This window comes from Chrysoperla carnea, chromosome 5 (genome assembly GCF_905475395.1).
Source record: "Chrysoperla carnea chromosome 5, inChrCarn1.1, whole genome shotgun sequence".
NCBI lineage: Eukaryota > Metazoa > Arthropoda > Insecta > Neuroptera > Chrysopidae > Chrysoperla > Chrysoperla carnea.
In genome coordinates this window covers 45,112,962-45,130,237 of record NC_058341.1, presented here as the reverse complement: position 1 = coordinate 45,130,237, position 17,276 = coordinate 45,112,962, and the positions used below count along the sequence as shown (strand labels likewise).

The window sequence follows — 17,276 nt, the reverse complement described above, 5'->3', positions numbered from 1 at the left end:
CCGCGGGTGGAATAATCTACGCCTTAACCCACTGAACTAATAAGGCGATTTGAATGGTAATTAAGAACACTCTCCATTAAATTACCTTTTTCCTTGAGCCTTCTAAACTGAACCGATTTTGAAACATCGTCTATTTTTTAGTTGTTCCGGGTACGTTACCCTAAACTCGCACTTGAAACATAACTAAGAACACTCCCCTTTAAATTACCTTTCAAACAAAACAACAAAATCTAAATTGGTTCATCCGTTTAGGAGCTACCATGCCAGACACACACACAGACAGACAGACAGACACATAGCAGTGAAACTTATAACATCCTTTTTTTTTTGGTTCGGGGTTAAAAATAAACATCATGGTAATTTTTTTGTGTAAAAGACTTTTGGTGTGCAAGTTTAATGCAGCGTTAAATTAAAATATGCTTGTAGAAATAAGTCCAACTACAAACAACTTTGAGGGTATTTTCTAGAGCCGCGTAAAAATAATAATACTTGCATAAATGACTGAATGTAGTTTTTCATTTAAAAAATTTAATTTATTTGTCATGCTTGAAGGCATGTCAATGCATTAAAATAGAAATATTTTGTATATTTTTTTTATATATGGGAAAACCACCACGTGTATTTGTTTTATCACGATTGTTTGTCTATTAATGTTTTATAACTAGATCCTAGTCGACTTTAGCGCAGCGTCGCCTGTGGAACCAACGACGATGATTATTAAAAATTATGCTTTGTAACATTTAAAATAATCTAAATACTAAATGAGATTGGATTAAAAAATGGCGAAAATTTGATGTTTTCATACTAAAGTAAAATAAGAGCTGAAAAAAATTACAGGTACCAATTTTTTGTTTCTATATTCTCATCAAAGGCCTAAATTTCTTGCGAAATGGATTTTTATATTGATATTACTTGAAAACAAGTATTCCCTATTGTACACTCTGATTCAGCATCTATTTTAACCGGATGCTGAATTTCATTTTTTACTTGTGTGTTAATCCAAACTAAAACTCTAATTCAATCGAAGTTTTCGACATCGCAAATGATTTGAACTTCAACTAAAAACGCCGTCCAAAGAGCTGAAACTACAGAAAAAAATACACTCGCATAAGTATATATTTAATTAAAAAAATAATTTCAGTGATTTGAGTTCACTGGGCAACGAACGCCTATTCTCGAAAAAATGTACAAAGCTGTAGTACATTATTAAGCCTAACATGAGTGTTTTCTCATTTTTAGGAAACATTGTCACTAAAATAAGAAACCGCTAGCTTGCCGTATTCCTGAAAGCCAATTTTAAGGATGCGGGGAATAAAAAATTGTTTTATTTTTTTATTTTGCGGGTTACTGGTAGAATTTTAGTTGGCTTACTGTGCTCAAATTAAACAAATAATATTGAAAGTTAATTATGATTTGTTTTATTTAAGACTGCGATGTTATTAACATAATAGTTTATTAATAAATATAAAAGAAAAGGCATTTTTAGTTTAAGTTGGTAGCGAAATGTTTGTTTTGTTAACCAACCAAGTCTTTATAGTTAATATGAAATAGTAATTTTATTGATTTAATTTTACTAATTACTTTATATTTAATTAAAGATTGTTGTAAATTTGGGACCTGGTAGGGACCCAATAATTATTTTTAAAAAAAAGTTAAGTACTACCCTACTGCTTACTTTTTATAAAGACCATAGCCGAGTACGGTTTATTGCTGATTTTTCAATTAATAAAGGAAATTTATTGAAGCTAAAAATTTACCATTTGATTTAATTGAGCTCATTTATCAGTTATAAATTGTAATAAAGCAAAAATTTGAAAATGACATCGTGTTTTATTCGTTGAGATCTCGTGGTCTAGAATTCTCGTGCGTCGAGAAATTAAAAAGGTCGATATACCAGAAAACTTATGATAAATGTAAACAAAACTCTCAGATACATTCAAAATGAATGAAAAAATAGATTTTCTCACAATCAAAATATCTCAAATTGTCGAAAAGAAACACATTTGTGATGGCTCGTTTTTCGCCCCTGTATTGACTAAAGGTTTTTTCGATACAGTTGACTAAAAAAATTGAAATTTTCTTTTTATTGAGCCCGTAATGGTTCACAGTTTTTCGCTGCCCTGATGACAATATTTTTGTGGACTTCAAAATATACACTTTTTCACAAAATCGCAACAATTTCAAAAAACGTAATACGAAATTTTTTCCATGTATTAATCGTACGGTTCCCTCGCATTTTAGTCAATATTGAAAAACTTTTCAGCCTCTTCAGAGGCGAGAAAATGATATGCCCAAATATTACACTTTCTTTCGGTCTACAGCAAATACCAGACTGTTAAAAACATATTATTTATATCAACAACTAATACTCTTAACAAGTAAAACAAATGTACATTAACTAAAAATATTATTTAAATAATATAAAATTGATAAGATAAAAGTCAAATATATAAATAGATTATAAATACTTAGACTACATTTTTTCCAAAGAAAAATTCAAAGAATTTTTATTTTTCATATTAAAAGTAATTCAATTGATGATATTTCTTAAGAAATATTTTATAAGATACTAACTGATACCCACAAAATCGTACGCGAATTTCAAGTCTTTAATTATGTTTTATGAGACTATAAATATTAAAAAATTTAATATACTTTTAATAATAATTTATGCATGTAAAAAATGAATAAATAGATTTACAATAAACGGTCCGAAACATCGGACAAGATTTTATTATATTATAAAATTGATATATTATTATTGTAATATTTTTATTGAAAGCAGCCAATTGTAGGAATTATTTAAAAACAAGGAAACGTTTCAGTTTCTTAACTTCACTAATTTGACTTTAGAAGGATGTAGTTTGGTAAGGGTGAGGTTAAGCAAAGATTACCAAGTTACAAAAGTTACTTAAAAAGACATTTTAAATAATATTTGATCAATTTTGGGTAGGGTTGATTTGACCACTTTGGACGATTTCATTCCCTCCAGCTCCACGGCTCCAAGGGGAGGGGTCCCACAGGGGAGTTATATCAAACCTAGGAACTTGTTGATGTAAATCCTGATACGAAGTTTCACTGCTGTCCCCTCAGCCTCTCCTTAGAAAATCCCATTTCCTGTATTTGGAAAGGTTTTCCCTAGGGTGTGGGACTTCTGGAATTTTCTCGGATATGTGGCTTATACCAATCCTAGGAACTCCTTAAAGTCTAGCCTTGTGCCTAGTTTAATCGAAATCGTTTGAGCCGTTTTTGAGAAAACCCCAAATATCCTGTTTTGGTCTTGAGGGAAGTACCCTTAAAAAAAGGCCTAGGAAAAAAATGAAAAAATCGTCTGGAATTATGACCAAACTGAACCTATGTACCGAGTTTGAGAAAAATCGGTTGAAAATTGAAGGCTCCAGCTTGGTAACAGACATACCGACATACCGACGGACGCAACATTTTTTAAAAACCACTTTTTTGGAATCAGAGACCCTCAAAATATCGATCACAATACTTTATTATATTTATAATATAATAAAGTAAAAATGTACAATAAACAAACTTTGACTTTTGCCCTTGGCCTTCTACCTCGAAACATAGCACACAATATCAGTTGTTTCTTTGATGTACATATAAGTGAATTAATTATTACATAGAAAATAGAAAACATATCTTTCTAATTTCATTCGTTTTCCAGTGCTGAACGCACATAACAAAACACATATCAGAACACTATAATTTTTTAATAACATACATTTCAAACAAAACAGAATGTTTTTATTTTAGCCTGAAATTATTTTGAAGATTTTCATTTAATAAAACTTTATTATTTTAGCTCTACAATCATAAAAATTTTCTTTTTATCTGATAAAAAGAATTTTTATACAATTAAATAAATATATATATATATATATATAGTTTATTTTTATATTCAAAGCATTCCATTCTTTTCTATTTTTAGAATATTTTCATAGATTAGTCAGAAATATTAATAATAGATGTTGTAATTGTTTTTATTTCTTATAGAATTCAATTATAGACAAAGTACCGTCACCAAAAATTATCATTGATCTCTGGATATTATTATGTGACTTCATTTTGCTTAATCAAGCTACTTTTTCCTTTTCTCTCTCGTAAATGAAGCTAAAAAAATATTGGTTATGCAAAACAGTTTAAAATTGATTGAGAAGTTTTATTTTGTTATTCTAATTGGAAGATAGTTGGATAACAAATACAAAAGTTATTTTATCCAACACAAGAAAAAACGAGGTTTTCGTTGCTCGAAACCTTAAAAATTACAATTTTCTGTAATTTCTGAATCCCTAACAACGATCACGGATGCAATTTAAGCATTGCACAAAACTCTGTTCATTATTCAATAATTTTACTTTTAAGATTAAAAACCTATATCGTCAAGCTTTTAATCTGATCAGCTTTAATATTCAAATTCCGGGCCCCGTGATAAAAAAACACTCTTTTAGAATTTTGTAAGAAAATTAATTTGTGCTGAGCTGCAGACCATAATTAAGCCATATTAAAATTTCCAGAGGTGTATTTATGGACATGCTATTCTACTATATTTATTTATTCTGTTACATATGTTTCATCTTTTTGATTATTATCTGGACAATTTGATAATGTCCCTAAATTGTTGAAACATTTGGTCTTAATAAAGTAAATAGCAAATGTAATAAAAATTTATATTATTTTTACCAAAAAAAAATATATACAGGATGTCAAGCTAAGTTAGCTACATATGATAAACTTTTTATACCATGTATATATGAAATATACATAGTATATTAAGTTTAGTCCCAAGTTTGTAAGGCTTAAAAATATTGATGCTACGAAAAAAATTTTGGTATAGGTGTTCATAGAATCACCTAATTAGTCCATTTCCGGCTGTCCGTCCGTCCGTCCGTCTGTGGGCACGATAACTCAAAAATGAAAAAAGATATCGAGCTGAAATTTTTACAGCGTTCTCAGGACGTAAAAAGTGAGGTCGAGTTCGAAAATGAGCATCATAGGTCAATTGGGTCTTGGGTCCGTAAGATCCATCTTGTAAACCGTTAGAGATAGAACAAAAGTTTAAATGTAAAAAATGTTCCTTATAAAAAAATAAACAACTTTTGTTTGAAACATTTTTTCGTTTACCCGTGTGGGGGCCAATTAGGCGGAAATTTTATAGTATGCACTTTACTTGAATATCAGTTATGTGTCACATGTATTTATGTGTTATGTGATAAAGAAATCAACACTGACTATGCATGGTATTTCAACAATTAACTCAGTCAATTGTTTGTTTTCACTTGTTTATTATAAGGTTTACGAAAAAAATTTATTCTTTAAGAGCTATTCACTTTTGAAATCGAATATACAGGGTGCGCACAAATTGTGAAAGTTCAATAGGAATGTGAATGGTCGTTAAATGTACACCATTTAGAACAGTTTGTTTTTTCCTCAACGTATCCACCTTCGTGTTCCATACATGTAATTGTTCCTTTACCAAATTGTTTAAATACACTCCTACATATCTCGGAAGTGATTTCTTGAACTTTTCCCTTATGGTTTACAGTTGTAAGCGACTAATAAGATCCCTATCGAACTTTCACAATTTTTTTTCACAAAAAGTTTTCATATAAAGCCAACTTAGCTAGCTAGACACCCTGTAAATAAATTGATATTTCACAAGCTCTTAACAAATATTTTTTTATTCGTAAATAAAAGTAAAATTTCATATTTTCTTCTTTTCCAAGTACGAAGACGAAAAATTTGAACCAAGCATCTAATCATATAGTTCAGCATATAGACTATGTTTTTTTGAGAATTGATAAAGGTTTTTTTGGCAATAGCAAAATTTGCTGTCGAATTAATGAGAATCTAATTTTTTGACGATTATTTTTTCTACCGTATGCGTCAAAAGTAGGTTATTAAAATAGATTAAATGTACAAGATATGAAAAAATTGGTAGAAAGTTTGGAAATTTTATTGTTAATAACTTTCTTTTAACGTACACGGCAAACAAAACACGAAAATCGAAAAACTCGCATTTCATAAAATCGAAACTCGAGTCAAAGTTAATACTTAAAATTTATTTATTACCAAACTTACTATTATCGGTCTCCAAAAATACAGACAAGAGAATCATGTCAATTTCGCTTCATCATTAGCTAAATCTGAAAAGAAATAACACAGAAAATAGTACCTAAATAAAACTACATTAGTATAAAGTGGCTAAATACGTCAAAATAGACCTTTTTCTAACGAGCTCTCACAAATTGTGCAGTTCTATTTCCGAAAAACGTACGTACTTGTTGGTACTCCTAGTGTAAGTCGCAGGCAACGATAGACTTATAACAACACTTTAATAGCACAATCCTTTTCTACTTGTGAAAACTATAAAATGTGATAGAAAACGTTTTTTAATAATTATAATTTTACCTTATTTTTTTTAATTTTCTCCTCTATTAATGATAATTTATGTCAGTTTTAAAATTTTCCGTGTTGAACTTTGAACAATTCTGGCAATCTTTACAATTTAAAAATTGCCTTTGAAAAACACTAGTCAAAAATATGAATATAAACATACTTTTATACTGGAATGCTTTGAATTTACCAAAAATAAACAATAGCAAAATGCTTTTTCACAATCAAATTCACTTTATAAATAACAAATTACAAGCTTTTTTAACTTATGATTTTTATTATTATTATTATTTTATTTTTTTTTTTACATAATTTTTTGTATTTATAATTTGATCACAGCAAACAGCCGAAGAACGATTCAGCAACTTCAAGAATGTTCGCACTGTAACACTGAAAAAGGTAAAAGCACAGTTTAAACAGAAATATAAACAAACACGTATTGCTACATTAGATTGTCTTAGAAAAACTTATTTATAAAATAAAGCTAAGAGTGAATTTTATGGATATATTGGTAATTTTTATTAAATTTTTTACATAATTTTAAATCATTGAATTCGCTCTTCAGTAGTATAGTGGTATAAGTGCACTAAAAGTGCAAAGTGCACTAAATTGTCAATTGCGCACGAGAGTGAAGTTAGAATTACGAACGAAAGCTTTTACCACCCGACTGCGTAATCAACAATCCGCACAAGTTGTACACGCTATTTTTCTTTATGAATGTGGGAATAGTTCTCTGACATGCCAAGTAGCTATTTTAGCCAGTGCTCAAATTATCATTTGTGTAAAAAGAGCGACAAGTAAATATGGAGAACACAATGTAATAGCTATTTGTCGCACAGAAAACAGAGCAGAAATAGAGTACCTACTTATCCTACACGAGTAAAGAAAAATGCTTGAAAGGTTGTACAAAACCGCCTTCAATAAACATATCAAATCTGTAAATATTATATCCATACTCTAAATATTCTAAATAACTGAAACATTATACAAGCGAAATTATCTATACTTAAAATTTAGCAGCAGTTTGCCAAATTGTGTAATTTAAAAAAAATACAAATGTAAATATTCCATTCGATTCAATGAAATGAGTTTCGTGAAAAAAGAATTAATCTACAGCTGAAAATTTCTTATAAAATTAGATTCTATGCCATCATCGAATCTTTTAATCAAAATTTCAATTTGTAGATTTTTTTGTCCAAGAACAACAAGTTAATAAATCATTTATTAAACATGAATTTCTCTCGTATATTGTTGAAATTGATTTTCAGTGGATTATGATATAATTTTGCTCGGTGAATTGGACTCTCTGAAGAATAATCTCTGCAAGTGTTTAAGGATGATGACTCGGTAGTAATAGAAAAAAATTATTTATTAGATAATGATCAGAATTTTTCGAAACATATTATCATTTAGTATGTCGCATTTAAGATGAAGGCACCCTCCTATGATTTTTTACACTCTTAATTGATCAGCAAGATACCCAAATTTTTGTTTTATGTAATAATATGTTTCGTTAACTATAACATACTAAAAATTTGGATCGTTATTTTCTAATCAATTTTTGTCTATTACTGTCGAGGGATGGTATTTTGAAGAGATTTTCTAAAAACATTCAGGGTTCTGCCCATGCCTTCAAAAATGGGACATTATTACTGAAATTTTTTTTCAGTCTATTTTTTGCCTAAATCCGTCGCGATAAATTCTTCGACACTTTTTTTGTGAAATAAGTTGTAATTCAAACACATATCTTATGCTGGACGATAATTTGCTTCTGTAGGGTTACAAAGTAATATTATATCAAAATTTGAGGAAAAAAAAGTACTGAAAATCAATTCCCGTTAAAAACGTGAAGGCTCTGTTTTCATACCATTAACAAACTCAATTAAAAACGTGTCTAATATTTTTTTTTAAATACAAATAAAAAACCATTTTATGTGTTTTTAAAACTTATTATTAAATTATCACTACTCATGTATAAAGTTTTACAATTTAAAAAAAAAAAAAAAAGTATAAAAAAGTAATTAATTTTCTAATTTGAACAAAAAATTATTGTAAATATAAAGTATTTTTGTAACGTAAATATTTAGATTACAAATGTTTAAAGTTTTAATGTATTTATAAAATCTTTTAAAATTTCATTAATCATAATTTTATTTCACACATTCCATACTAAATGCTCTTTTTTTTTTATTTAACTATTTTGTATATAGTCTTCATTCGTCAACTCTGGATCAGGTCTTGATTTGATCTCTAAATATAAGTCACGAACTAAGAGGCCATAACGAGATGCCTGGGAGGTGGTTGAGAATTTTATCTGTTTTGATCAGAACGAGAGAAAATATCCGAGAATCCGCGTGCTTAACATATCGAGCTTCTTTTTTTCATGTTGAAACAGCTACGATTTTGTCGGCTTTGATATTTTTTTAAGATACCTCGATACCTTTCCGCGTTTTGAAAGATTTAGCCAATCGAATGTAGAAATGTGAGTATTGAGATATTTTCTCAAACCGGTCAACATTGAAATAGTTTTCATAATCTGCACCGATCTTACGGTCTATCAGACTTAAGCTCTAATATTATAAAGCTACACGAACTAAGATAAAGAGTGTCCAATTTCAGTTTCCTATGATTGCAACTCTGTAAAATAGAATTTTTATGAATATTTTCACTTGTTGCAAACATCGAATGTCAGTTTGAAGTGTTCCATTTACGATATGAATCGTTTAGATACGGTTCGACAACGCTCAATGCTAAATTTGTTCACTTGTTCTACAGAAATAACAGTTTATTTACGGAAAGATTATGGTCAATTTAATCGTCCTATTGAGCGACTAATTCGCATCATTGTGCAAAAGTTCGAGAAAACTGTAAACATTAGAGATAAGATAAGCCTAGGATAGCCTATACAACCTCTCTCCCTCCAAACTTACGAAAAGTCCAAGAGTCCACTGCCTTTAATTTTTCATATTAAATGAAATATACTTAATATGTTTTTTTAATTAAATTTAAAAAACTCAATATGAATCATACTTCATAAGCCGAATTAAGGACTTTTACCTACTTCATCAATTCATTTTGGAAAATTATTCATCAACCCTTCCAGGATTTACCAAAAACTGATTACAAGTAGCAGCAAGATATACAATGAGACAAAGACGGCCACTACCGCCATTAGTTAGACAATTCCTCATAAATCAAAAATAGCTACAAACTTTAAAAAAAAAAATCACAATTTCAAATACCTACTTTGTTTATGCAATTGTTTTATAACAGTTTATCAACAGGAAGTTTTTCAAAACTTAATCTATAGTACTCGTAGTTTAATTTGATTAAACATGTGCCTTTCACACGAGTTTTTATACAAAATATAAAGAGTGATCCAAATTGAGTTTCCTAAATTTTAAAAAAAAAAACACAAAATGTAACATTTTCTTACTTAAATTTTTATGATCCGAATACATATAATATGAAAAATAATGTTAGCCGAATAGTCGTCTTGGGACCATCTATAGCAGTTTATTCGTTCGAGGTAATTTTCTATGACTTTTCGCAAGTTTCTTTTATATATAACTTGGTAGGTTTGTATATAGACGCTTAAGAAAACCTCACAAAAAGAAATCCGATAGCCTTTTCTTGGCTGAACGGTTGCTACGAAAATACACACCTCTTACCTTACGACAGTCATATCTGTTGTTTATATGCAATATACATAACAATTTTCAGCTTTAGTAAATTCATTTAAAAAAACATAACTATTCCGATAGCATATATCTGATCCCTGTTCTATCGTTTGCTTGACTAACCGCAGTATTCGTGTGTACACAACTACTATAATCAATCCTCAAATGATCAGTAACTTCAACGAATTTTTTTTGGCCCAATTGTTCTGATAGCCGTGTAACCTTAAATAATTATACTTCTTATATTTTGTTTTATTTCACTTCATCACGGTCATTTATAAAAGACCAAGACCTGTAGTTGACCGTGACTTGTAAATAATAAATCAAAATTCACTTTCTCAACATCTAAATACCAAGAAAAAAGAAAATAATCATTACCAAGAAAATGAAATCAAAATAAATAATAAGTTTTAAGAATTCATACATTTTAAATAATTATTATTCAATACTTTTAATTTTAAAACCCACACAAATTGTTTGATAAAAGTGACATTATTATAATAATAGTACTCAAACACTTTTTTGTGTTCGCAATTATTATCAATTCTGCTAATATAAATTATCAATTTATGCAGAAATAATCGAATACTAATGCGAACAAGGTACCAATGGCTAACAATATTTAGAACGAACCATCTTTTTTTTTTTGTAAAAATAAATAAATAATCGTTTCGCCGATTTTAAACAAACACAATTTTCCTTGTAATTATCTGGCCAAATTCTATACTTTCACATTTTTGATGTGCTTTTAATGCTTAAAAATCTTTCATTGAGAAAATATTTCTTAAATTTCCCATTCGAGTTTTAAGGTTCCAATCAATGAACTGTTATTAGATTAGTTAAATGAAAAAATCAAAAGAGTACTTTTTTAAATTACTAAATAAGCTTCGGGAATATTTAGAGTGTTAGAAAAAACAATTGTTGAATTTTCTACAGAGAAAAGACTTGGATAAGTTTGTTTATAAATAACATAAGCTATTGGCACCTTACTGAGACCACTATTGGCCGTGGTCAAAGAAAATTCCAAGGCGTACTTGTCACCCACGACCACAAATAACACTTTTTGAGAAAGATTGCCGAATATATAAATACCACACATTTTTTTGTCTGGAAAAAACGTCCAAGGTACGAGACAGATAGATACTCTTGGTAAATCCTGTGGGCAAACACAAAATATGGTTAATACGCATTAACCGGAACTGGAAAAAATTAATATAATATCTAACAAATTTTCCCTAACTTTCAATTACCCTGCATCACCCGGAATAAATATACAGGATGGGTCATTTTTATCTATAAAAGCTAATAGCTCTTTTTGTAGTTAACCACTCAAAAAATAACTTGAACAAAAGTTACCGAGTTTGATGGGGGAATCATGTTCTGACATCAGATTGGACCTAGTACTTCGGGGTTACTTTAAAAGCCAATTAAGATTCTAAACCGTAAGAGATAGAATAACACTTTAAATTAGAAAGTTGATCCTCAACTTTTCCGTAGTTAGCGTGCTTTCTTTCTATTAAATGCAATAATGACATATTTTTAAGTCGCATTTCCTCCGTAAGGTAATGTTTTTCGAAAAAATGATGTAGATGAAAAACGTTAGTGTTTTTAAGAGGTTTAACTTTCTAATTTAAAGTGTTATTCCATCTTGTACCTTGTAAGATCTTAATTGGCTATTACAGAAACTCGAAGAACTAGGCCCAATCTGATTTCAGAACATAATGTCCTCCATCAAACTCTAAAACTTTTGTTTAAGTTATTTTTTGATTGGTTAACTACAAAACGAGCTATTAGCCATTATATATAAAAATGACCCACCCTGTATACTAGAAGATATGCGCTACCATTACAAAAGAAAAGGCCCCTTCACTTTCTGCCCACACCCAAACAAAAAATTTCCCGCGAGAAAAAAATTTTGGTATTTATTCGTCCTGTTATAATGGGTAGGCAATAATCTTTCATCTTGGCATTTGCACGCTATTTCCTCGAATAAACTTTTTGGTGGAAGTGTTATTATTATAATAATAGACTTTTTTTAATTTGTAAATATGGTATATAATTATTATGAAATTTGCTTTATTTGTACAGGATATCGTACTCTTTCATCTTTTTTTTTTTGTTCTTATCATATTTTATGACTGTTTTTGTAAATTATTTAACACCTACAAATATTATTTAATTGTTATCAAATTGTACATTTTACAAAAGCCACAAATTTATGTAATCTAAATTCGCACACACAAATAAAATGGTAATATTCAACTTCAAATATCAAGTAGTGTAAATAGCTTACTTAATATTATTATCATTCATTGTTTTATAATTACATAATTGCTTTAATCATTTGTTTAATACTCATATCCTTGTTAGTAGTTTTAGTATTTTCTGTGTTAAGGCGTGAAAAAAATTCAAAGGGATTTTAAACTGTTGGAAATTGGATTTGATTACACTGAAAAAAACAATTGAAATAATGGCAACCTCATCCCGAAGTTGGCCGTTTTCAGTTTGAAATAAAGTAAAAATACTTTCAAACAATTTCCTAATGATTGGAATAAGTACAGCTAAATATTTGTATTTACAATAGAATGGGATTGAATTTAAAATATGAATTCATTGATACAAAATCACTGAAGTTAAATAAACAAAATCAATACTTCTATGAAAGAGATTGATTTTAGTTTAAAGCCATGCATTTTATTGTGACAGACTGTTAAAGAACTGTTGAAGCATGTGCAAAACTAGCTCTAAATGTAACAATACCGTTAAGACGATACCAAGAATTTATTTCGGAACAATTTTTCAAAACGAATTTGTCATAAATACGACACGGTATGCAAAATTTCTTACTTCGACAAACGTAATGAAATTTGCTATTAAATTTTAAGAAGAAATTACCTTGCATATTGAGTCCGATGAACCAATTAATGTAGTTTTTCTTATCTTTCTTATTTATATCACGCCTTCTTGTCTGTCTGTCTGTCTGTATGCCTTACCGGTACATTATCTTGTATTTGAAAATTAAGATAATTCCCGGTGATATAAAGGTATTTAAAATCGTACCACACAGAAATATGCTGGAACCGTTGTAAATCTAAATTGCTTTTTTTTTCCATCGCTTCCACCATATTTTTATATAATTTGTTACACTTATTAGTCCTGCAACTAAACTAAAAATTGTAGAGGAAAAAGAGAGACAACAAGATCCACTTTAATTTTTTTTTATCATTTAAATTATTTCATGTTTACCTAAGTCATTTTTAGTGTTTCATACCTTCCAAAATTAGGAAGCACTTTAGCCAAGTCGAGGATGACATAATGGGAAAAATTATCACCAACAATTTTGTTGATGGGAAAATATATTAATATTAACATATTTTCTTTACCGACTATTATCGAAAAAAACAATATTTTGAAATATTAAATGAAACGGTATGGAGCACTAATAATACTATCATAATTTCGACATTTATATTAATTACTAATTTTCTTAATGCATTGAGAACGATTTCCTGTGCTGTTTTTCATTTCAAATGTTTTTATGTCGTATATGTTTTTAAACGACCAGTTAGAATTCTTTAAAATCATTTTTAGTTTTACATTAATATTTAGTTTAATTGTTTATAACAATATAGTTAATTGAAAAGAATTTTAAAACATTTTTAATTTACAGGGCCAGCAAAGTTTGGGTATTATGATCATTGAAGGAAAACATGCAGAAGTTGGTCAAGGTATATTTATTTCGGATATTCAAGAAGGAAGTGCTGCTGAAAAAGTAAATTTTTATTTGTTGTATTATGAAAATTCCATCATATAATCTTTTCAATTTTATTTTAGGCAGGATTGGATATTGGTGATATGATTTTAGCTGTTAACAAAGACACTTTAGTAAATGCTAGTTACGATACGGTAAGTTTTTTAAATGTTGTAAAAATTCGAAAAAATTCCAGAAAGATCAGTAAAAACAAAAAATTATCTGGACAATTTCCATCCCAAACGAGAACACGTTTTAATATGAGAAAGAAGTAAGGAAAGGTGTCGTACAATAACCCCCCCTAAGGAAAAAAGTAATGTATAGCCAAACTATTCGAGATATGTATAACGTCGAAATATTTTTGGTTTCTTTATTCAAGTGTTGCAATATTGGTATGCATTTCATTTAGTTTGTTCAAATTTTTAGAAACATTCAATATTTCTGAAAAAGACCGTTTTACCGACCTACTAAGAATACTAGTCAACGATTAGTATAAGCACAAAAATCACTGGTAAAATCATCTAAATCAACCATTCAAGATCTACCACATGATGGGGGACCATTTAACATATTATAATTTTACCATCAAAATAGGGATCATTTTTATCTATTTAAAGGGGATCATTTTACCCGCGATGACATATGTGAATAAAGTCATAAAAACTGACCCTAAAAATTAAACGCCTACAAGAATGTGTTATAATAGCCGGCGAAAACGAACACAAAAAAAGAAATTTCACGTGAAAATTTGTCTAACCATAGATATAATAAATAGAGAGGGATCATTTTGTAGCACTTTCCCCTATAGGACCATCTGGAGAGTATATCCTTTTAAACAAACAAAGTCAATCCAGCATTGGCGAGGAGTTTGGTGAATATTTATGAAAGAAAAATACGTATACAGCCAAACATAGAACTCTCTTCTCTCCTTTTTGATTGTCGATTAAATTTTGTATAATTCTTTTATATAGGGCTAATTTTAAGTTTAGAATAAACTTTTACCTTAAAAGCCTTCTGTAATATTTTAAATGATAGTACTTCTATCAAAAGTTTTTGTTATATAGATATTGACATCAAATGAACTTTCAAACAAACAAAAATTAATATTAGTTCTTCCGTTTAGAAGTTACGATGCTACGAATGAATGGGTTTATTTAAATTTTTAATTTATGTGTTAGGTCTCAAACCATTCATTTTAATAAATATGGTGGTAAAGCAAATGAATGGCTATAATACAAAGTAAAATTTGATATACTTCGCAATTTAGTTGCGCTTCCACAATTTGTTCTTTTTCATTGAAGTAAGTCAATGTATAACGATTTATTTTATATAATATTTTAGGCTGCCAGTATTTTGAAAAAGACTGAAGGTTTGGTGGTGTTAGTTGTATGCAATCCAAATAAACGTACTGAAAATGATGCAACAGGACCATCCGCAGGAGGTGCTGGTGCAAAAGCTTCAGCTAAACCCCCATCCCGACCCACGAGTTCAGCTGGTAAACCAGGAGGTTTGAAGACATCCGCACCACCTTCAAGACCTACTACACCAATCAGTAAGTTTTTATTTATTACCTCGCACCTTTTATTTTTAAAAATCGAAGTTAGTCTTTTTCCATTAGATCACCGAATCTAACACCGGACATTGTCTTTAAAAGTTATCTCAGAATTAAAGATAATAAAGCAGCTGGAAAAAACAACTAACTGTCGATAATTGACTTATAAAAGAATATTTTTCTCTGTACAGGTGAACCAGTTGCAGATCCTACTACTGCCACTATCTTACCAGGAAAAGAAACTGTGATTGAAATTACCACTGAAAGCAAGGCACTTGGCCTCAGTTTTGTCGGTGGCAAAGATACATTGTTACCTGTAAGTAATCTTTTTAACACTTTTAATTGTCCTCTAATAATAACTCCGAAATTATCTTTTCAGAAAGGTATTATTGTTAATGAAGTTTATCCAAATGGTTCCTTAGCGAAAGATGGTCGTGTTAAACCGGGTGATCAACTTCTAGAAGTGAATGGAGTTAAACTAGCTGATGTTACGTACACCGCTGCCAGTTGTGCTATAAGGCAAATTCAACCTAAAGTAAGTGAACAACATTATTTAGTGTATGCATATTAGATATATTAACAAATGTTAAATTTTTTAGGTAAGATTAACAGTTTTTCGACCTGAAAAACCCGAATATAGTATCATTGACGTTGAATTAACAAAGAAACCTGGGAAAGGAGTTGGTCTCGGTGTTATGGCTAGAAAGACTGAACCTGGAGTTTATATTTCCGATATTGTAAGATATATTAATTTTTTTAAGCTGTTTACTTTTAATTTAAACTATCCCTTCTATCTTTTTCCTATGGTTCAGATGAAATCATATTAGTCAAATCACCTTTTTAAGAGCTGAATTCGCGCTTGTCTTAATTTTTCTTACATCTAGAGACATTAAACTGCTTCCATTAAAGGAATAAAAAATGTCTCTTGACTCTACAATGAGTAGGGCTTCCAGTCACCAGTGTAAACCGTCCATCATAAGCCAAGTTATTATCTGCCTCGGACACACATTAATTCAATTTCCTGAAAATTTCTTATTTTTTATTTTCGTCCCATTCTTTTTTTAATAAATGTTCATTTTCTTTTAAACAATTTGATGCTAATATTAGTTCTTTGAGACCATTCACAAATTCAACATCATATTAACAATATTTTTATTTTAGTTACAAGGAAGTGTAGCTGACTTGGATGGACGAATAATGCGTGGTGATGCTGTAATTTCCGTTAATGGTGTTGATTTAACAACAGCGACAGCCGAACAAGCTGCAGCAACATTAAAAACTGCAGCTGGAAAAATAGCAATTAAATTACAGCGCTATAAACCGCCGGCACCTAGATAACTTTTTTAAAATCAATCCAAATAAAATAAATAAAAAATACAGAAACTTTAAAATATAACAAATAAGTTTTAAAAAAAGTTATTTAAAAGAAAAAAAAAAACAAAACAAAACAAAAAAATAAAAAACCTTTTAAAATACAAAAAAAAAAACATAGCCTCTATATTCCATATTATGGTTCTAGTCTGGATGTAGGGGTAAAAAAGAATCAAAAATAGAGATCTCTCTTTAATTTATTTATTTATATGTAATAAGTTAATTTACCTTTCAAACACGTAATTTTATCTAAAAGAAAAATCATACCTACTATTTATAGAACAAATTTGTACTTTTCATTACCTGTGTAAAGTTCCATCTCCAAATTCACATTTTCTGAAAATTTTCATCGGTTTTGTTTGTTCAAATTATGATTACAATAAATAGTTTTTAGCAGTTCAAATTTCCAAAAAGAATGTAATGACAATGAAATTTTGGACCAGAATAACAGGGGTGGGCTCGATCTTCCAAGAGAAATCCTGGAAGGACTTCTTCTCGTATAAGTCCAGGTATA

General features: G+C 29.3%; 1 protein-coding gene across 2 annotated transcripts in view; it reads left to right on the top strand.

Annotated features, from left to right (window-relative positions):
• The window catches only part of LOC123301868 (inactivation-no-after-potential D protein), a 38,954-nt gene extending 22,189 nt beyond the window's left edge, over positions 1 to 16,765 (top strand). The window contains exons 4-11 of one of the 2 annotated variants that reach the window (XM_044884806.1): positions 6,748 to 6,807; positions 13,759 to 13,860; positions 13,923 to 13,994; positions 15,181 to 15,391; positions 15,583 to 15,707; positions 15,771 to 15,926; positions 15,991 to 16,128; positions 16,553 to 16,765. In XM_044884806.1, coding sequence (XP_044740741.1) covers positions 6,748 to 6,807; positions 13,759 to 13,860; positions 13,923 to 13,994; positions 15,181 to 15,391; positions 15,583 to 15,707; positions 15,771 to 15,926; positions 15,991 to 16,128; positions 16,553 to 16,729 — 1,041 coding nt within the window. In that variant the 3' untranslated portion in view covers positions 16,730 to 16,765. The remainder of the gene's footprint in view (positions 1 to 6,747; positions 6,808 to 13,758; positions 13,861 to 13,922; positions 13,995 to 15,180; positions 15,392 to 15,582; positions 15,708 to 15,770; positions 15,927 to 15,990; positions 16,129 to 16,552) is intronic. The other variant, XM_044884807.1, reaches the window with a different exon arrangement.
• Positions 16,766 to 17,276: the final 511 nt, after the last annotated feature.